Genomic DNA, 21,598 nt, shown 5'->3' with positions numbered 1-21,598 from the left:
CTACCTTCTCCTGCCTGTGTTCGTTGTGATTGACTTGCTATTTAGACACCTCTTAGCAGAGGCTTCTCACAGACAAAAAACGTAAATGCCTTGTAAATGGGAGTCACATAAAGCATGAACTCAGAGGGACTTCCAGGTGGTTGGCCAGCCCATGTTATCTCTAAGGGGTAAGGGAAGTATGGCTCCGGGCACTTTCAGAGAGGGGGAGTATGAAGAACAAACGATAGCTGGAGCCAAGTTCACCAGGGTTGGATGTGCAGTCAGCTCCAGCTTTTCTTCTGTGGAGTTACCTGGGAAGATTCTGCTTTAGGTAGATCTAGACGCCCCATCTTACCCTTGTGAGGAAAAGGGGCAGGCAGGGGAACGGAAGTGCAAAAAACCATGGTTCGATCAGAGTTCAAAGCACTTAGTATGCCAACATGTCATACTTTGGGGTATGTTTTTCTGAGCCCTGATACCCTCTCCCCACTTTATTTTTCTCAGTAAAATGTATCAATCCTTACTTTGTCTTTAAACCCAGGTAGAACACAAGCTCCGCAGAGAACTGATGTAAGGGTCTGAAAATCACTGAAGACTCCAGACTCAGAGTATACAAAGACAAAGAGCATTTATTCTGCACAAACATCCAGCATTCGGGGGGTCAACTCTTTATTGACAAAGGCACACAGGCCTTCTTAAAGGGAACCCAGGGAATTTTCTAGAAGGATTAGGTAATCTAAAATTTAATTGGTGGGTGCTAGAAGGTCACAAGTGGTCAGTGGTCTGCAATCCTGTGTCATGAACGTTTAACCACAGGATGAGATAGGGCTGCCCAGCACAGCTATCCCATTTTGAGATGTTTCTCCATTTTTGTGGTTATCCCCAGGTTGTTCTTTGGGTTTTATGACCTTGTTTCTGGATGTTACGGTTTGTTCCTGGAGCGGGTGTTTTATGTCTTAGTCTGTTCCTGGAGGTGGTGCCTTACGGCCAGCCTTTTGAAATCAGGCGTGGTCCTTATATGGAGATGAATGAAGTTTGTGTTGTCCTTTCACTGATCTGCCTTTTCTTTCAGTCTCTGTACAGAGTCTGGTGGATGCTGAGCAAGCTGAATTAGCTCATGCTGGGTTTCAGCAATTTAAATGGAGCTGTGACCCTCTGAACCTCATTCTACCTTGTCTGAACCTGTGTTCTTTCCTAGTGGCTACCAGCCCAGCCCTGCCACCTTGGCCATATGACAATTCAGGAGAACGCAGACCTCAGGACGAAAGGGTCCAGAAGAGTGGTTTGGTGCTGCTGAAGGCCAGGCATGGATTAACTCTTATCTATTCCTGTTTCCAAGGCCTGGAAGGGAGGTCCAGGCTACTGCCTCTCTTTACCGTAGTGATGGGGATGTGTGTGCCTCTCACTGAGTGGGTGCCAATAAGGATCAGGAAGAAGCTTGACAGTCTAATTATGGGGGAGATGAAAAGGAATCAAGTTCAGTTTCATATGGGATAGGTAAAAATGGTGACCACAAAACATCTTCACAGAGATTTTCTGGACAGAAATACATCCGCAATCACCCCCATCTGTGTGGATGCACACTCTGAACCATTATTAATGAGCCATGGTACAGGAAGGAGGAGGTAATCTTGGAACTGCTGGGACCTGTTAACAATAGAGCACCCACAACCATTACCACCTCAGGTGAACCTCTGATAGTGTGGCTCTGCCAAGGAAGAAGAAGACAAAAATACCAATGTCCTAATACACAGATATGTAAGATGAAACACACACAAGGAGGTTTTCCTGAAACTAGAACTGGGTTAGTGTCGGGAAGTTAAACATAAGCATCACTAGAGATGGAGGAGAGCAGCTGGAAACCGAGCCAACAAAAGACTACAAAGCAAGCCGGGCTCAGCATCTTCCACTGCTGTTCTTTTCTGGTCCGGAGGTGGCTTTTTACAAGATACGTTTCTTCTGCTTGGTTCTTAAATAAAATCGTCAGTGGAGAGTTCCTGAAGGGTTCTGGTTCTATCATGTCATTTCTATAAACTTGCCTTAAAAAAAGGTTTGTTGTTGTCTAAAGAAACTGCTTTCCTAAACAGTTTCACTGTTTAGAATACTTTATGGATCTTGTTGGACTTTGTAACTGGACAAGTAAGGAATATTTATTGACATGGTAGTCTTGTTCTAGTGAATGTGGAGATTTTGAAGGGAGTGTGGAGCCCTTTTCAAGCTGCCATCCAAATAGAGACAAATACCAAGCCTGCGGTTATTCCACAGTGTGTCCCATTAAGAGGTTCCTCATCCACACAGGCTCATCTCTTTTTTAATAACTAAAGAAGGAATTGCTTCAAATAAACTGGAGCATTGGTATTTCAGCTCTCTAGGATTCCTCTTGTAGCTTCCCTATGTTTTCCAACAGTGAGCTCTTTTCCTTTTAATAAATTGATACCTATTATTATTATTTTTTCTTTAAAGAGAGAGCACCAGGGGAAGAAAGGAAAGGTAGCTCAGGGGTACAGTGCTTTCCCAGCATGCACAGGTCCCTAGGTCTGGCTCCTAGCACTGAATAAAACAACACAACACAACTGAGTTGGGGGAAACTCATGGAAGGCTTACCCAAAAGTCCACACTGACACTGAAGAGCAGGGTTCATTTCCTTCTACTACCTGGGAGAAGAGATACAACTTCCGGGAAAATAGGAGTGAAGGGATAGAAATTCACCTGTAAGGGTGACTTATTACTACTAAAAAGACAAAGTTTAGTTTGTCAGAGAACATTTTAAACTGTGTGCCCTACTCATGGCAACAAGATCTACACCCTGGACTAAGCAAAGCAAATGCAGAACCAACAGTTTTCAAAGACCATTATAGGAAAGAGAAAGAAAGGCAGGGAGAGTGTGTGATCACCAACCACATCTGCTCATAAGTCTTACCCTGCAGGTAACAGACACGGTGGGAGGAAGCACTTCTCAGTCTGTGTACTGTCAGATGCAACAACTCTGGAGGGTTCATAGTCACCCTTGCTCATCTGCCCCCTCAGATAAAATGTCAAAATGCCCACTCTCAATAGTTTCATGATTCCTGGGCAGCAAAACTGTGGTCGTCACTGGGACAGAAACCTAGTTTACTCTGAGCTATTGTCCTAGTATGAGTTAGTTGTACCTGTTCAAAAGAATGTGTATTTGGGGCCCATATGGTTGGGTTCAGACTAGAAGAGCTTTTTTCCAACCCAGGGGCTGCTGCTTGGGAGTAAGTGGGCGCTAGAACACAGGCTGCGAGAAGAGCTCTCACTATGTGACAACACCTTTCATTCTTCCTTCCTGGAGTGAGCTGACACCATGCTCACCCCAGTCTCTAAATGTATCAGGCTTTTTCTTATGTTACCCATGGACCTGTTCTCATTCCTGCTCAGCTTCTGGGAGGCCAGAATATGAGGGCCACAGACAAATTCCTGCAGGTCTTTTGCTGCTTTGTCTATGTTTATGTGGTGCCTGGCCCCTTCTGGGAAGGCTTCTGCTGCTTTATGAGTCCCGCCTCCCTTGCTTCTCATTCACATGTTTAGATTCTGACATGGGCTCATGCTATCTGGCTGTATACCACTATACTGCTTCCAGACTCGTTAGTATAGTTGGGATGAGTCTCTGCTGCTGGGGCTGTCCCCACCCTGTGTTGGCTCTTAGATTTCTATGTGGTATCTATTTAGTACTTGGGGTGGAAAGTTGAATGTATTCAGGTATTCAACAAATGTTTGTTGGTACCCACAAAGCATTGCAAGCTCATTGAAGATGACAGCAAGATGATCTCACATTTTGATTTTTAAAGGCTGAAATATGATTTTTTTAAAAGTCTTAAATAGAATGAGAGGAAGTCTGGAAAACATCATGCTTCTAAGAGTGCTCTGGAAAAGCAGATATTCAGTCAGGAGTTTCCAACAGCCGTGGATTGTACTATAAACGTAGCACAGAGGACCTGCCAGTGTGGCGGAGGAGGCTTTCCATCAGGTTTAAGGCTTGTCTTGCTTCAGTACGAGTGCTAATATTTCCAGTCAGTCTCTAGTGCAGCTGTTAAAACATGTGGACTCCATAGATCTAATGGGACTTCTAAATTTCATGGGTTCTGTATTCTGATTCTTAGGATTATTTTGTTTTTCTAATTGGAAAGCAGACATTGCTTCTGATGGAGGAACATCAAGATTTATTGATCATCCCAAAATATCTTGCAGAACAATAAATTTTGCATTTCGCAATTTAAAAAGCTGACACACAGTTGCTGATTTCAAATCTTTCAAGCAGCAGAAGAAAATGCCAAAACTTTGCATATGTAACAGGAAGCTAACTGCTCATTCAGAAAACAGACTTGCAAGTGATGTCTATTTTAACTAAGACAGCATTTTTCTTGCAACTTTGCTCAGCTAATAAAAAAATTTAATTCTTAAGGATACAAGTGTTTATTTTCTTCTGAATTTTAACAAGTTTTAAATATTTCAAGGGCTTTTCCTCCCTCTCGTTCTTTAATTTCTCTTCCCTGCCCATCTACCACCAGACTTCCTCTTTCTGCATGGGCTTCATGACGTTTTTTACAGGCTTAGGTTTTACAAATGGCTTCATCAGGACCATCCTTTCGTAACTTCTCTTCACACACTCAGACACGTAATCTACTTCTTTTCTTTGTCTTATTTTTAAGGCTGAATTGTATCACAATTCCCAGCTTTGCTGACTGACACTTCTGTAATCTGATATTTAACAGATGCTCAGAAAATGCTTGATATATAATATTTTAGTCCAACCCTTATATGCAGCTCACTATAAAACTACAGTCATGTTTACAAGGGAAAACCCATCTAAGAGTTCTGTACAACATAGTATTATTAATAATGCAGCTTCTGAAGTTAAATACCAGGAGTTAATTTTGTTTTTGTTGTTTTGTTTTTTTTTTTTTGTTTTTGTTTTTGTTTTTGTTTTTGTTTTTGATGTATGTTGCACGTCTTGGTTTTGTGGTACAATAGAGGCGCAGCTGTCACCATCCTCCGATACCTTGTGAATCCCAGTAAAGCATCACCCCTTCTAGGCTTGTTTTAATAGCAGGAAGGTAAAAATGAAGTCTAAAGAAGCAGAGACTCAGAATTGGTGGAATATTTGACCACAGAACATGCAGATGTGAATTTTCAATTCATAAACTATTTCTCTGATTCAGTGAAAGTTAGAGTTGCTGGTACAAATCATGGAAATGGGTTCCGTTTGACTTCAATCACTGCTTACCATTCGAATGCCATTGGCATGCAAAGGTCCAATTGTGACAAACAGCATACAGCACCCGCCACACTAACACACCTGTTCACTCACTAATGGCTGTCTGGTTCACATCAACACAAAAGGCACAGCTGGAAAACAATCACCTATGCTCCCTGCACAGCCGCACTAGCTAACCAGGCAGGAGTCCTCATTGCTGGGCTTGACTTCTCCCTCCAGCAGCAAGTTCATCACAACCTTCGTCAAGTAGCTGCAGGTTCCTCTTTTTCCCAGTGGGGGCGTGTTGTAAAAGGAAGTCATATCGTCCTACAAAGGAAGAGAGTAAACAAGTCCTTTGAACTGACAGGTGAAATCAAAAGCAGCTGCCCCAGGGGGTATACATTTGCAGAAAGATTTCCTTGTGGAAATTATGAGATTCCTGCACTTCGCTTTCATTTTCTTGAGGCATCTTCTCAGCATATAAAACAAAAGCAGACATTTTTAGCAGTCTTCTCTTTGCTAGTAATTTTTATTTATGTAGGGAACCCTTTCACAAATGAGCATAAAATATTAAGCAGAGAGCCCAGAAGGGACTACATTAGACAGTACGCAGCCCTGGTGATGCCTAATCTATACCCCCATCTTCCTCTGAATTTACTTTACAGCCTTCTGGAATCAGTGGATCCTTCCTGTCAAAACACATTTTAATTGCCAACTATATAAAAAAATTAACTCATCTTAGATTTTTTTTTTTTTTTGGCCAGAACTTCCTAGCTTAATCGACCAGTAATTAGCTAAAAAGTAATATTAATTCATCCAGTAAGTCTGACTGCCTCTAAAGCATTCTATTTTGTGTTCTGTACATCTGTTTGGAAAGTGGTAAGATTAGAGACTATTTCCACAGCGGAGACAATGAGAGCATTCTGCAGCATGCTGGCCTCTCCACTTACTTGTTTTTCAATTTCTTTTAGCTGACTCTCATCTTTTTGAAACTCGTGAAAAGCTTCTTTGACCAGTCTGTCCAGATCCACTTTGTCTTGAAATTCCAGCTCAGGGTTTCTTTCCAGCACAATGGATACGACCATTAGTAACTAGAAGAGATGGATATCAAAAGCCACTGACATGAACCACAACAGCAACATAGTCTGGCCAGGGTTTCATCAATAGATGTGATGGATCTATGACTAGAATCCTAATTTTGAAAATTGGCAGCACAAGTTCTGTTTGTAAAAATGCATGTTTATCACAGTATCTCTATAGTCATAAAGAGATCTTTTTAGTCACTGAAATAAAACTGATAACATAGAAAAATAACATTTGGGGGATAAAGAGGAAGCTCAGTTGGTCAAGTGTCTGCCTTTATCAACCTATTATTTGGCCGTACCATAATTTATCCCAGAAGCAATACTCATTTTATTTTAAGGTATTATTTTGATTATGTATATGTATATGTATATGTATATGTATATGTATATGTATGGGGAGCTATGTGAGTTCAGTGCCCACAGAGGCCAGAAAAGATGGCACTGGATTCCCCAAAGCTTGAGTTACAGGCAATTGTAAGTCACCTGATGTGGATACTGGGGACCAAACTTGGTCCCCAGGGAAGAGCGGCAGTTCTCTTGACCACTGAGCCATATGTCCAAGGCCTTATAATGTTCATTTTTAAAAAAATTTATTATTAGTTTCTTTCTTTTTTATTTTTTTGTGACAGTGTTTCTTTACATACCCTGGCTTTCCTAGAACTCACTGTGTAGACCAGATTGTCCCAGAACTCACAGAGACTCATCTGTCTCTGCCTCCCAAGTACTGGGAATAAAGGTCTGAGCCACTACAACTGGCTTATAATGCTTATTCTAGATGACAGATGTCCATGTATAGACTATGGCCATGTATGTGGTAACTGGTAAGGGACTTCTGAAGAACCTTATACTTTGTACATTGACCAGGAAACAGACTTCCTGCTTGTACATTTAGAAATCTTATTTATTTATTTATTTATTTATTTATTTATTTAATTTATTTAATTTATTTATTTTTGGTCTTTTGAGACAGTATTTCTCTGTGTAGCCCTGGCTGTCCTGGAGCTCACTCTGTAGATCAGGCTGGCCTCAAACTCAGAAATCTGCCTGCCTCTGCCTCCCAGGTGCTGTGGATTAAAGGCGTGCGCCACCACTGCCCGGCCATTTAGAAATCTTACTGAGTGCATGTTATCTAAACACTGCAAGGCAGAACCTGAAGACATAACAGTAAAGTTCAGGGATCCCAATGTGTCAGGCCCATGGACAGGACAGTCTTTAGACAGGATAATCTGGAAGGTACCAAAGCCACCAGAGGTCAACAAGAAGAAGCTCTTAGTCCACTCTCTGTCCTGGACACTGGACATCAGGCATGAGAGGCCGAGGACATGGCACACGGAAAGCATCCTTCTGGTAACCCTGTCTTTCCAGCCCTTCTCTACATCACTCCTCACACCTGCTGTGTGATTGGACCATACTATTCCACACGATAGGACATCAGAGATGAGACTGAATGTCACCCAGGTTTAGCTGTAGCTCCAGAAATAATGGGCTAATCAGGGGCCAAATCTAGCTTCTATGTCAACAAGACATGTAACTTACTTGCAAGAATAGAATGTCTGACAGAGACACTGCCAGAGAAAGAGGCAGTGGGAGGATTGGCCATACACTAAATTCTCCATTGAATTCACTGTACAACATTTTATGGAGACAGAAGGGCATGTGTGTGAATGTGCGCACACAGGTGCATGGACGTTAGTGTTCTACACAATGTCTTCTCTTGGTAGGCTGATTTTTTTTTTGTTTTTTTTTTTTGTTTTGGTTTTTTGAGACAGGGTTTCTCTGTGTAGCCCTGGCCGTCCTGGAACTCCCTCTGTAGACCAGGGCTGGCCTCAAACTCAGAAATCCGCCTGCCTCTGCCTCCCAAGTGCTGGGATTATAGGCATGCGCCATCACCGCCAGGCTAGGCTGATGTTTTGAAAGATGTCCTTCAAAAATCTAGCAGCAGTGATCTCTTGTTCCCTGTATTTCTCTGAACTGTTGAGATGCTCTACATTAATAGTGTATTATTTCTGTAACTAAGAAAAGCTAAAACTAAAAGTTCCCTCTGCTGTGTGGCACTGCTGATGTGCTGGCTGCCTGGGGTGAGTGCAGCTGGGTGGCTGGTCTGTTTGGCTTTGCCACCTGAAGGAGTCTAAGGTACTTAAATGGTAGGTATGCTCTGACTGAGGTCAAAGGACTCTGTTGGAGGAGCTGAGAGGTGATGAAGATTCTTGGTCTCAGGAGGAGAGGGTCGTTTTCCATACTAGTCTTCAGTGAGCAGATGATGAAGATTCTTGGTCTCAGGAGGAGAGGGTCGTTTTCCATACTAGTCTTCAGTGAGCAGACAGAAAGTAAGCCTTTGCTCATCTACATTTTTTTTTTTTTTTAATACAGACCTCAACAATGATCTGTCTATATTTCGGCTGGTCAATGTTTCCCAACATATCTTCAACAAGGAGAGAAAAATTCATCTCATACATGGTCATATCTGACAAAGTTGGTTGCTGAAAAAGAAGAAAAAACCTGCACATTAACATGCTGGGTGTTACCCTCTGCATCTCATTTAATAGAGGAATTTCATTTTCTAATCAATAATCTTTCCAGTTTCTATAAAACCACAGAGAGCATTTTCACCTCTGTGATTAGGTTTTATATATGTCAAACTACTGAAGCCAGCGAGGTGACTATTGTGATAAATTAAGCCTCCTTCTTTTAGTAGTTATATTCATTACATTAATAATTTTAGGGAAAAGGACTGTATTAAAAGTTCATTCCATATATAAAAGTAACAGCTAAAAACTGAGACAATGAACAGAGTACATATTGCATTCAGAATTAACATGCTGTTGACTTTAAGATCTAAATCATTGTTATTGCATTTATATCACTTTTCTGTTAATCTTTTCCAAGCAGCCAGCAGAAAAATGCTACAAATAAGCAAAAATTATGTGCAGAAATGGCAGGAAACAGGAAAAAAAAAGGCAAAGCTAAAAGAACCTTTCTCTTCGTGTTTTGTTTAAAGCAAACAGACAGCCTTTTATTTACTATAATACAGTCAATCCCATCCAAATCAGGGCATGGAGACCATGGTGGCCAACTGTGACTGTCAGCTTGGTTGGATTAAGCACACAGAGCACTAATGAGGCACACCTTTGCTTGTGTCTGTGAGGATGTTTCTAGAAAAGTGTGAGCAAGGAAGACCTACCGTAAATGTAGGCAGATTGAGCTAGAGTCTGAATAAAAGGGAAGAGGCCTACTGTGCACAGGCTCTCCTCCCTGCTTCTCAGGCGCCACCTTGAACCCAACTGTTCCCACTCTCATTTTCCCGTGCCAGAATAGACTGCATTCCTCTGAAACATGAGCTCTAATAAACCCTTCTTTCTGTGTTGCTTTGTGCCAGGTATTTGGTAGTAGTGATGAAAAATGTAAATATAATAGAGAGCACCCCTCAACGACAGAAGGGGAGACTCCATATGGCAGTCTTGTGTGCCAGAAAGCAGATAAGTTCAGAAGAGTTACTCCAAGAGATGCAGAGAGAGCAGGAACACCTGTTTTTATTTCAGTGATTTAGAGTGAACTTAGCTATCATCTTAAAACTAAGTACATCTATTTGAAACTTAGAATAGAACTGAGGGAGCTCCTGCTTGTCTTCTTGACATAAGGTGACAGAAAAGTGTTTGGTCTGTAATAGTGCCTTCATCCTATATTCAGTACAACTATTGTATTCCACACTCAGTACCACCCAGCATATTGTGCCATGTAGTACCTGACCTGGGAAACCTGAAGCCTGGTTGCCCAGACACTTGCCTACTGCAAAGGTTTAGATATCTAACAATAGGGTTAATGCGGTCACAGAAGGAAAGGAAGACTCTCTTTTTGGTTTCATATTAACATCTTCTTAATATATCTTATTAGAACAGCCTAGCTCCTATGCATTGATGATAATCACAGAGAAGAGGTATAGAGTTTGCATTTTTCCCACTCCTCTGAAAGAACTTAGGGTATAGCTAATAGGTGAAGAGAAAGGGCTCAGAAGCCCAGTTGTCAGGTGTCAGTTACTTACTGAGCATGAACCTTGGGGAAATCACCCCACTGTTTTGGTATCCTCACCCTGAATAACATGGTAATAATAAAGTCCCTTTATTGAAGCAGAGGTCAGATGGAGAGCTATACATGCCTCTGTGAGGTCTGGTGAAAGGTAGTGAGAATCATGATAGCCCAGGAAAGAATTAACTTGATAGAGGGAACAGATGAAAAAACAAAAGCTAGGAAAGAGCTGACAAACGGTAAACCAACTAGAAAACACATCAACAGCATTGCAGGAACTATACAGGAGTCTCTATATAATAACCTCCAGTGTAAATAGCCTCAATTTACTAATAAGGAGACACGAGTTGTATGATTGGATTTAAAAATTGGGCCTAATTATTTCTTGTTCCCAAGAAACACACCTCACTGGTAAAGACACCCACAAACTAAGAATCAATGAATGGAGTCAATCTACTAGGTGAGCAACAGCTGAGAATGAGCTGATATAACTCTCATTATAGCTGATAAATTAGGTTCAAATCAAAAGTAGAGGAAATCAATAGGTTATTATAGCAACACTGATAAAGGGAACAACCCACTATCAGGCTATAGTTGTAAATGTGTATGCACCAAATGTTGGGACTCCCAACTCCACAAATAAATACTAGCAGACATAAAAGGTAACAAAGTTGTAACATAATAGTGAGCAACTTCAACACCCGATGCTCATCTTCAGATAGGTCATGCACAGCACTTCAGATTTTGTGATGGCTAGTTTTTTTTTTTCAAACCAACACAATTCTTTATTTTTTTTTATTTCTTTATTTATATGCCAATTTCTCCATTCCCAGTTTCCCCTCCAAAAAACAAAAAAACAAACAAAAACAAACCCCTGTTGCCTCCCCCCTCCCCATGCCTGCCACCCCGCCCTCTCTCACTTTCTGGCCCTGGCATTCCTGTCAACTTGACATAATCCAGAACCCTTGGAAGTCTCAATGAAGAACTTTCTAGATTAAGTGGGCTTGTCTGTGGGGGATTATCTTGACTAATGGGAAGATTTGTCCACTGTGGGTAACATTCTTCCCTGGTGGGATTCTGGAATGTATATGAAATGGGAAAAGAAAACTGAACACTAGCATGCACACATTAATTCACTGCTGTGGATATAATATGGTTGATTATCTGCTTCAAGTTGCTGTCCCCCAGACTTCACTGCCATGATGGGCTATAGTAAACCCTTCTCTCTTAAGTTGCTTTTATCAGAGTATTTCATCACAGCAGAAAGACGTGAAACCAAGACAGAATTAAACCATAACATAGATCAATAACTGAATAGGTATGTCAGAACATTCCACCCAGCAGACACAGAATGTGTAGTTTTCTGAGCAGCATATGGAACTTCCTTTAAAATAGATCTTATGACATCAATAGCTCATGCTCTAAGATCAAGAATTGACAAATGGGACCTCATAAAATTACAAAGCTTCTGTAAAGCAAAAGACACAGTTAATAGGACAAAACAGCAACCAACAGTTTGGGAAAAGATCTTTACCAATCCTATATCTGATAGAGGTCTAATATCCAATATATACAAAGAACTCAAGAAATTAGACTCCAGAGAATCAAATAACCATATTAAAAGATGGAGTACAGAGCTAAACAAAGAATTCTCAACTGAGGAATATCGAATGGCTGAAAAGCACCTAGAGAAATGTTCAACATCCTTAGTCATCAGGGAAATGCAAATTAAAACAACCCTGAGATTCTCACACCAGTTAGAATGGCTAGGATAAAAAACCCAGGACAGTGGATGCTGGAGAGGTTGTGAAGAGAGAGGAACACTCTTTCATTGCTGGTGGGATTACAAGCTGATACAACCACTCTGGAAATCATTTTGGTGGTTCCTCAGGAAACTGAACATAGTACTACCAGAGAACCCAGCTATACCACTCCTGGGCGATTAGCCAGAGGATGCAGAGGGCATGTTAGAGGGCAGTGGGGAAGGGGAATGAATTCAAAGTATACTGACACATATACATGAAAGTCTAATAATGAAACTTATAACTCTGTATCCTACCTTTAAAAATTAATGAGAAAAATAAAGGTTTTCACAGAATTGTTATCAGAACTAAATGGCACTTCAGGAGTTTGCAAAATTAAACAATAAATAATGTGTGTGTATATATATATATATACACACACACACACATATATATATATATATACATACATAATATATAATATCTATCTATCTATCTACATCAAAGCAAAGAGAGGCTAGTAAATGTAGCTGAGGCTATTATAGAGTCAAATGGAGTCTGGTAGGTAGTTGGTGGGGTGAGGGTTGGGGGCGAAGGTGAACTGAGACAAGTGTCAACAGGGGCTAACATGTATCCACAGTGCACTGCTCATGCTGACAGGGATGAGACCTAGGAGAAACATGAAGGGCAACAGAAGAGATGATGTCATGGTTTTCAGGAGACAGGTTGGCTGGAGCAGTAGCCACAGGATATCTGAAGGAGGCTAGAGCATCTATATAGGCCATCTGGAGAAGGCTAAGGCATCTATACAGGCCATCTGGAGAAGGCTAGAGCATCTATACAGGCCATCTGGAGAAGGCTAGAGCATCTACACAGGCCATCTGGAGAAGGCTAGAGCATCTATATAGGCCATTAAAGTTACTACCTGTGAGTACCAAGAAGAATATTGTTTTACCTTTCTGAAGCAGTTTTTGAGTAGGAAATAGACATGAGACATAATCCTAATTTTGAATGGCTAAGAGGGTTTCAATGAAGAGCTCCCAGTGGATCCTTAGATACCTCCTTCTGAGGAAAGGGACACCACCATTTTCTGTGAGTTACTCCACAGATGCTCTTCTGTTTACATAAGCAAGATGCATATGGGCACATCTGAGACTGTTTATTCTTCCATATAAAGAGCTACCTCAAAACTGATGTAAAGTTTCAATACTAGAGGCAGATATAGCACTCTGTTTCTGCTTTCGTGTAAGCAGACCCAGTTGAATGCTAGGACTAAATAAATGATAATCATATCAAAGAAGCAGGCTAATCTATATCATCAAGAGGACCATCCACAGCAGTTTATCTGCACCATCAATAAGTCACACCACAAAGAACCTGAAAGACAGCATTTCTCATTACAGGGCTTCCCATGGTCCACACATCACAGGCCAGTCTGCATTGCTAGACTGGATCTATGCCTGATTTTCAAGGCATCTTTCATGTTTGTGAGGCCCTAGCACCAGCCCACCACTGCTCAGTGGTGAAGTACCTCTACTTGAAGTAAAGCTGATATAACTTGTGGGTTATTTTTGATCAACTTGACACAGCCAGGGTAATCTGTAAGAGGGAACATCAACTGAGGAATTGCCTCCATCAGACTGGCCTCTAGGTAAGTCTCTGTCTCTGTCTCTGTCTCTGTCTCTGTCTCTCTCTCTCTCTCTCTCTCTCTCTCTCTCTCTCTCTCTCTCTGTGTGTGTGTGTGTGTGTGTGTGTGTGTGTGTATGTGTGTGTATGTGTGTGTATATGGTGTGTGGGAGTATTTTCCTGAGTAATAACTGATGTGGCTGAGCCCAACTCACTGCAGGCAGTGCCACCCCTAGGCTGGTATTCCTGAGTTATGTAAGAAAGCAGGCTGAGCCAGCCATGGGGAGCAAGTTCCTGTTTCAGTTCCTGCCTCCAGGTTCCTGGCTTGAGCTCCTCCCCTGACTTCACTTCATGATGGACTGTAAACCAAAGACCCTTTTGGTTATGGTGTTTATCACAGCAATAGGAGGAGTACATGAAAGAAACCCTAAATTTGCAAATAAGTGATCAGAGAAAGGGCAGCTCATTTAATAAGAGGTTTCAGCATGTGCTATTCAGAGAGGGTTCTGGAAGCATCAGAAATACTCCAACTCAAGGCCATAGACACAACTTCTCAGCAATTATACATTTAATAAAGCTTTTTCTGTCTACATAGACACTGAAACTTAGAAATAAAAGAAACATGGACTGGATTTAAAAAAAAAAACTAAAACAAATGGCAACTTATTTTCTGGCATTTTATCCTGTCTTGAACACCTTATTTTTGAACATTCTTAGAACACAGGGAAGAAGAAAAGTTGTTGGTAGTGCAGAGGGAAAAAGAATTCTTTTCCTCCCATTGGTCCTTTCCTCCCAACATAAGTGTACTTTACCTGTGGCAAATGCTTCCCAGCTACAATGATACCATTAGGGGTGCGCTCCAGGATCTGCCATACTCGGTCATAGAATCCCGGGGGTGTTCTATTCAATGATCCATCAATCTGACGTCTATTCAACCAACATCTGTAGACCAAAGGAAAAGTCTTAGCATTGGGGATCATTTGTTACTGGAAAGAGCAGGGTTAAGTGTGCCAATAGAGTGAGCAAGAGTGAAAAGTCTATGGTGGTGTGTATCTGCATGTTTACAGGAGGGGTGAGCAGCAGGGAGACTGATACCAGCAGACAGAATGGCATTCTCTAGAAAGTTATGAGTTGTTTACTACACCATCAGATGACTTTCCCATATCAGAAACAACCAATCTCGCAGTTATTTTATATTGTTTTCACATTAATAAAATATAAGCATTCAGAAAGGCATAGAAATCATATAGCTTGATCATGTCTATAGCTCCTTCCAAGAGTGGGCCCAATAAACTTTGGTAAGAAATGAATCAGCTAACGTTCAGAAAAGTATTATACATTTACCATATGTATATATGTATATATATATTTACCATATATATATATGTATATATACATACACACACACACATATACACACATGACTTTATTTTAAATCTTACAAAAGCTGGTTATTTAAATAAGGTTGAAGTCTCTATCCAAAAAAACTAGACATAAAACTTTCATTGTCAACCAGATATCAGATCTTCTTTAGAGTTATGGCCAGAACCATAATAATAAACCTAAATTCTAGATTAGATTAGATATTACCACAATTGCCAAAGGTACAGAATTTGCTTTATTTTTAAAGATTACACAATGACGCAATATAATTTTGCAAAAGCTGAAAACTATGTATATGTTTGTCTGTCTGTCTCTGTCTGTGTATCTGTCTACACTTGGTATTTAAAAAGATAGACTCAAAAGCCCATTATCACACGTGGAATGTGTCAGGACCAACTGCAGCATTCTAAGCAGGAACATGCTGTGTAGAGTAAATGGTTAAAGACACTTGTTTTTGTGGTGGTGAACCAGTGCAATCTGATACATTTAGAAATTAAGAAGAACCTTTTCTGGGTGGCGGAAGCTCTGCTAATAGACCCAAACTTAGACTACTGCCTTTTGTGTTTAGCTAAAAAGCAGCAAGGCCAAGGACGTACGGTTAACCTTGTTGATGTTTTTCTTTGGTAAGTGAATTTCCTCTGCATTTGATTTTTATCCATATCACTTAAATGTGACAACAATACAAATATATTTCTATGAGCTCTATGAGGTTATGGCTAGTACTGTAAAGATAGTATTTGCTTAGGATATAAAAAGAATATGAGAATACAATGGAGCTGGGAATACAATGGAGCTGGGAAGTTGTTTTTGGATTATTGTTATCATCATCATTATTATTCATCTGCATGGGTGTCTTGCCTGTATGTATGTCTGTGTACTATGTGCATGCCTGGTACCAGAAGAGGGCACTGGATCACCTGAAACTGGAGTCACAGGTGGTTGTGAGCTACCACATGGGTGATGGAAATTGATGTTAGGTCCTCTGAAAGAGCAGCCAGTGCTCTTCACTGCTGAATCATTTTTCCAGGCGTACTTAAAACTTTGTTATTTTACTTTGAAAACTTTACACTTAGAGAAATCACAGAACAATGCGAATTTCTTATGCCCTCTTCACTCAAGTCCTCTCTCACTCTTATCATCCTATATAGTCACAGCTTAATTATTGAATCAAAATAACATGAATTTATGTTAGGCTCCAATTCAGGATGGCATGTGCCATTTAATTACCATGTCCTGGAGGCTCAGTGAATCTGTGGTATTTCTTCACTTTTCTTCTTCCTTCCTTCCTTCCTCCTTTTCTTTTTCTTTTCTTTCTTTTCCCCTTTCTTTTCTTTTCCTTTCTCCCTTCCTTCCTTCCTTCCTTCCTTTTCTTTCCCTCTTCCTTCTTCCTATTTATTATTATTATTGCTAGCATTATTATTTAAGTTTTCATATCTTAGTAATATCTGCTGTTTCATAGGCTTTTGCTCAGTTTGGGTTTTATGGTGGTTTCTTATTTAAAAAAAAAAAAAAAAACACTTTGGCCAAGAAAATTCAGAAGTGATATGTTGTCAGTACCTATGGTACATGAAATTAAAGTCTATTTCTAGTGATGCTAATCTTCATCATTTGGGTGACGGGAGTCTGAAAGGTTTGTCCACCACAGCACAATTACTTGTTTTTCCTTTGCTGTCAGTAATTACATTGAGTAGAAACAGCCAGCTACTGTGCCAGCTTTCCTTCCACCCTGCTTCTAACAGCAGTTCTTGCCTGCAGCCCTGCTGCACTAACTCAGTGATCATTTCCTGCTCCCACCATCCTATCTGTACTTATTAGACTCTGCCTTAAGGACAAGCCCCTTCTCTCCCAGTCACTGATCTCCATCAGCATGGACTCTCTTTATAATCTATTAGTATTATTTGTGTATTTCTTCTACACGAATGAGCAGGCACACACTTGGGGAAAAAAAAAAACAAAAACAAAATCTCATCTCAGTCGGAGTCCCAGGGGCCTGTTCCAGTGTCCACAGCTCTGTCATATTTTGAGACTTTTTTCTTTCTGGCAAAAAGATGCTCCTGGTTTTCCTTTGCATTTTTTCTTTTTCTTTTCTTTTCCTTTCTTTTTCTTTCCTGTCTTCCTTTGAAATCAACTGTTTCTTCTAGAAGAGCTGATTCTTTCGTTACGGTGTTTGGAATGCAGCTGTTTCGGGTTTGCTCATTACTCCAGCAGTTTCACGGCTCCTAGGACATCTCAGTAGACAGAAGGAGGAGACACAGGGATGCACATGCACAAGCACAGATCCACGTTCATTTCTGTATCTATCAGTGTAAAATCACGACTTCATATTAGTTTAGCCTTTTTAATCAGCTTCCTTCTTTTCCCTTTATAGGAATGGGCCTTAACAGTGAGAAATCTGCTTTTTAATTATAATACACTCATTCAATCTTACTGGAGACATTAAGTTCATATTGCTAATGAGAAACATGCTTTCACTAGGGGTGGCATTTATGTGTGGTAGGTGTCTGTAAAGGACATGCATTCGACAGGGACTTTGCCTTTCTCACCCTCTCCAATGTAGTGATACTCATTTGTGTGAGCTGGGTTTAGCTGTTGGTTTCCACTCCACTCTAGGCTCCTCCACATATAGACTTGTTTTAATACATTACTTAATACTGCATATATTCAACACTCCCACTATTTAGAATTTAGGTGCACGTGACACCTAGTACTTAGGAGGAGGCGTTCCACACACAGTGGCCAGCTGGGGGAAGGCTTGCTCTGTGCCCAATTCTGTTATACTGTATCATTCAACATTTTCCATCCATTTTTATCCTTTCTGAACAGCATACTTCATATTCGTTTCTGATTTATTCCTCCTGGATTTTTTTTTATACAAGTGAATATGTACATTTTAAAAATAAAAATTGCATATAATAGACACTGTATGGCACTTTACTGTTTCATTTGACAATATATCTTAGAAAGATTTCCTTTCTTCAAAGGTACACAGTACTCTGTTGTGTGTTTAGGTTATAGAAATATCACAAATGTTCAATTACAAGCAGTAATTTAGTCAGTGATCATATGCACACATATTTCCATGTTGTTGGAAACATATTTTCAAATTAGATTACTAAAAGGACCTGGCCAAAAGGAACGAGTTCTGAGATGTCAAATCCCACCAGGAAGGGCTGTACCCCTCAGTTATATATGCAGTCCCTTCCTCCCACAGCCTTGGCAAATGCTCCAGGTCTTGAGGCTGGAAGACACAGTTTCAGACCTGGATCTTGGCATGGAGATCTTGAGGCATAGTGACCATGGAAAGTTTAGACCCAGGCAAGGAAGTATATGCCTTTAATCCTGGAAGACTGAAGTAAGGAGATCTCTGAATTCAAGGTCAGCCTGGGACAAGGCAAGACCCAGATCCAGGCGTGGTGGTATATACCTTTAATCTGGGCCACACCTTCTACTGGAGTCCTACATAAGGACATTGAAAGAAGGAAGACTCATTATTCTTTGAGTGCTTGCACTTACTTGCTAGGACATTTGTTAGAACCTACTTTTATAGAAGACCAGCCGAAACAACCAGCCTCGTGGGACTGAACAACTACTAGATCCTTGGACTTCCCATCCACAGCTGCCCGTTCTTGGGTTAGTTGGACTACACACTGTAAGTCATCACAATAAATTCTCTCAATATAGAGAGACATTCTTTAAGTTGTGTGACTCTAGAGAGCCCTAACTAATAAATTGCTCTGCACAGCTCTAATTGTATATTAATATGAACATCTTTAAAAAATATCCAAAGGGCATTTTTAATGAAATGCTCAGATTGTTCATGCTCCCTTCCTTCTTGGTTTAGGACGGTTGGTTATCTTTCGGTTCTTTTTTTTGATTTAAGTTTTATTGCATTATGATGAGAAAAGATACATAATTTCAATTTATCTGAATTTGTTAACATTTAGAAACAAATTTTAAGTAAACAGAATTACATTACATTCTTCTTTCCCTTTTGTACCCTAATTCCTCCCAGAGGACCCCCTTCAACACTTGCCATACCTTTCGGGCTTTTTTTTTAAATCATATTCTTTAAAATTTATAAAATATTGTAACAGTAAAAATGTAGATGCTTGTCTACAGCAATACTGAAAATACATACATTTTTCTCAATATAAATTTTAAATAAGTCCAAGCATATTAACTGTATGATATTTTATTTTATTTTATTTTATTTGTTTTTTGTTTTTTTGAGACAGGGTTTCTTTGTCTAGCCCTGGCTGTCCTGGAACTCACTCTGTAGACCAGGATGGCCTCGAACTCAGAGATCCGTCGGCCTCTGCCTCCCAAGTGCTGGGATTAAAGGCGTGTGCCACCACCTCCCCGCGATACTTTAAAACAATATATCACTATTAGTTTTTTTTTAAATGAACATAAATAGATAAAGATTTTTTTGTTTGTTTCTTTTGTTTTTAGTAGAGCTTAAAATCTTGGCTCTTACTGTGATGTAAACCCAAAATAAGAACAATTCTTAGACAGTGGAGTTCATTATTATAAGGCTGTGCTTCAATGACCCTCACATTACCAAAGGATTTTCCTCCGTAGTAGCTAAACTAAAAATTGACAGTTCTATGAACATAGTGGAACATGTGTCCTTATTACATGTTGGAGCATCTTCTGGGTATATGCCCAGGAGTGGTATAGCTAGGTCCTCAGGTAGTACTATGTCCAATTTTCTGAGGAACCACCAAAATGATTTCCAGAGTGGTTGTACCAGTTTGCAATCCCACCAGCAATGAAGGAGTGTTCCACTTTCTCCACAACCTCTCCAGCATCTGTTGTCACCTGAAGTTTTTGATCTTAGCCATTCTGACTGGTGTGAGGTAGAATCTCAGGCTTGTTTGAATTTGCATTTCCCTGATGACTGAGGATCTTGAACATTTCTTTAGGTGCTTCTCAGCCATTCGGTATTCCTCAGTTGAGAATTCTTTGTTTAGCTCTGTACCCCATTTTTTAATAGGGTTATTTGGTCCTATGGAGTCTAACTTCTTGAGTTCTTTGTATATATTCCCTTTCTTTTTGTTTTCAGAGGTGGAATTATGTTTGTGTGGGTTTGTTGAAAAGTTACTTTCTTGCTTCTTCTCGGTGTAGTTTTGCTCCTTATGTTGGTGTTTTCCCTCTATTATCCTTTGTAGGGCTGGATTTGTGGAAAAATATTGTGTAAATTTGGTTTTGACATGGAATATCTTGGTTTCTCCATGTATGGTAATTGAGAGTTTTTCCTGGGTATAGTAGCCTGGGCTGGCATTTGTATTGTCTTAGGGTCTGTATGACATCTGCCCAGGATCTTCTAACTTTCATAGTCTCTGGTGAGAAGCCTGGTGTAATTCCTGCCTTTATAGGTTACTTGACCTTTTTCCCTTACTGCTTTTAAAATTCTTTCTTTGTTTAGCGCATTTGGTATTTTGATTGTTATGTGATGAAAAGGCGTGTGCCACCATTGCCTGGTTCTTCTATACCTATTATCCTTAGGTTTGGTCTTCTCATTGCATCCTGGATTTCCTGGATGTTTTGGGTTAGGAGCTTTTTGCTTTTTGCATTTTCTTTGACTGTTGTGTCAATGTTTTGTATGTTCTGCCCCTGAGATTCTCTCTTCTATCTCTTGTATTCTGTTGGTGATGCTTGCATCTATGACTCCTGGTCTCTTTCCTAGGTTTTCTGACTCTAGGGTTGTCTCCCTTTGTGATTTCTTTATTGTGTCTAGTTCTATTTTTAGATCTTAGATGGTTTTGTTCATTTCCTTTGCCTGGTTGACTGTGTTTTCCTGTAGTTCTTTAAGGGATTTTTGTGTTTCCTCTTTAAGATCTTCTACCTGTTTACCTGTATTCTCCTGTATTTCTTTGAGGGAGTTATTTATATTCTCTTAAAGTCCTCTATTATCATCATGAGAAGTGATTTTAGATCTGAATCTTGCTTTTCCAGTGTGATGGTGTGTCCAGGACTTGCTATGGTGGGAGAATTTGGTTCTGATGATGCCAAGTAACCTTGATTTCTGTTGCTTATGTTCTTAGGCTTGCCTCCCATCATCTGGCTATCTCTAGTGCTACCTGCCCTGGCTATATCTGACTAGAGTCTGTTCTTCCTATGATCCTGGTTGTGTCAGAACTCCTCAGAGTCAAGCTGTCTCTGTGATCCTGTGGTTCTGGGATCCTGTGATCCTGTGATCCTGGGCTCATTAGTGCGCCTGGACATAGAGCTTCCTCTGGGTATTTTGGGACTCCCTTAGGAGTTTGCACCCAAGGTCTGCTCAGGGCACTAGCCCAGACAGACTGGAAGGAACCCTTGCCACTGGAGTGGCAGAATTCCTGCATGCCTGGGCCCCACCCATCCCTGTTACTCCAGATGTTGGGACAGATGTGTCCTCCTATGATCCTGGGCATGTTAGAGTGCCTGGGAGTGGAGCTTCCTCTGGCTATTGTGGGACTCCATGAGTAGTTTAGGCCCAAGGTCAGCTCAGGGCACAGGCCTATACAGCTATCTTTTGGTTCTTTTTTTTTTTTTTTTTTTTT

At 40.4% G+C, this 21,598-nt stretch overlaps 1 protein-coding gene across 7 annotated transcripts in view; it reads right to left on the bottom strand.

The window, feature by feature from the left end:
• Positions 1-592: 592 nt before the first annotated feature.
• The window catches only part of Phkb (phosphorylase kinase regulatory subunit beta), a 210,521-nt gene continuing 189,515 nt past the window's right edge, over positions 593-21,598 (bottom strand). For 6 of the 7 annotated variants that reach the window (XM_031340678.1, XM_031340676.1, XM_031340677.1 and 3 more), the window contains 4 exons: positions 14,483-14,612; positions 8,652-8,759; positions 6,145-6,285; positions 5,384-5,521 (listed from right to left, as the gene is read on the bottom strand). In XM_031340678.1, coding sequence (XP_031196538.1) covers positions 5,384-5,521; positions 6,145-6,285; positions 8,652-8,759; positions 14,483-14,612 — 517 coding nt within the window. Of the gene's footprint in view, positions 5,522-6,144; positions 6,286-8,651; positions 8,760-14,482; positions 14,613-21,598 lie in introns of all 7 variants that reach the window. The other variant, XM_031340673.1, reaches the window with a different exon arrangement.

This window comes from Mastomys coucha, unplaced genomic scaffold (assembly GCF_008632895.1).
Source record: "Mastomys coucha isolate ucsf_1 unplaced genomic scaffold, UCSF_Mcou_1 pScaffold22, whole genome shotgun sequence".
Lineage (NCBI taxonomy): Eukaryota > Metazoa > Chordata > Mammalia > Rodentia > Muridae > Mastomys > Mastomys coucha.
The sequence above is the reverse complement of the archived record's forward strand: the minus strand, read 5'-3'. Positions and strand labels throughout refer to the sequence as shown.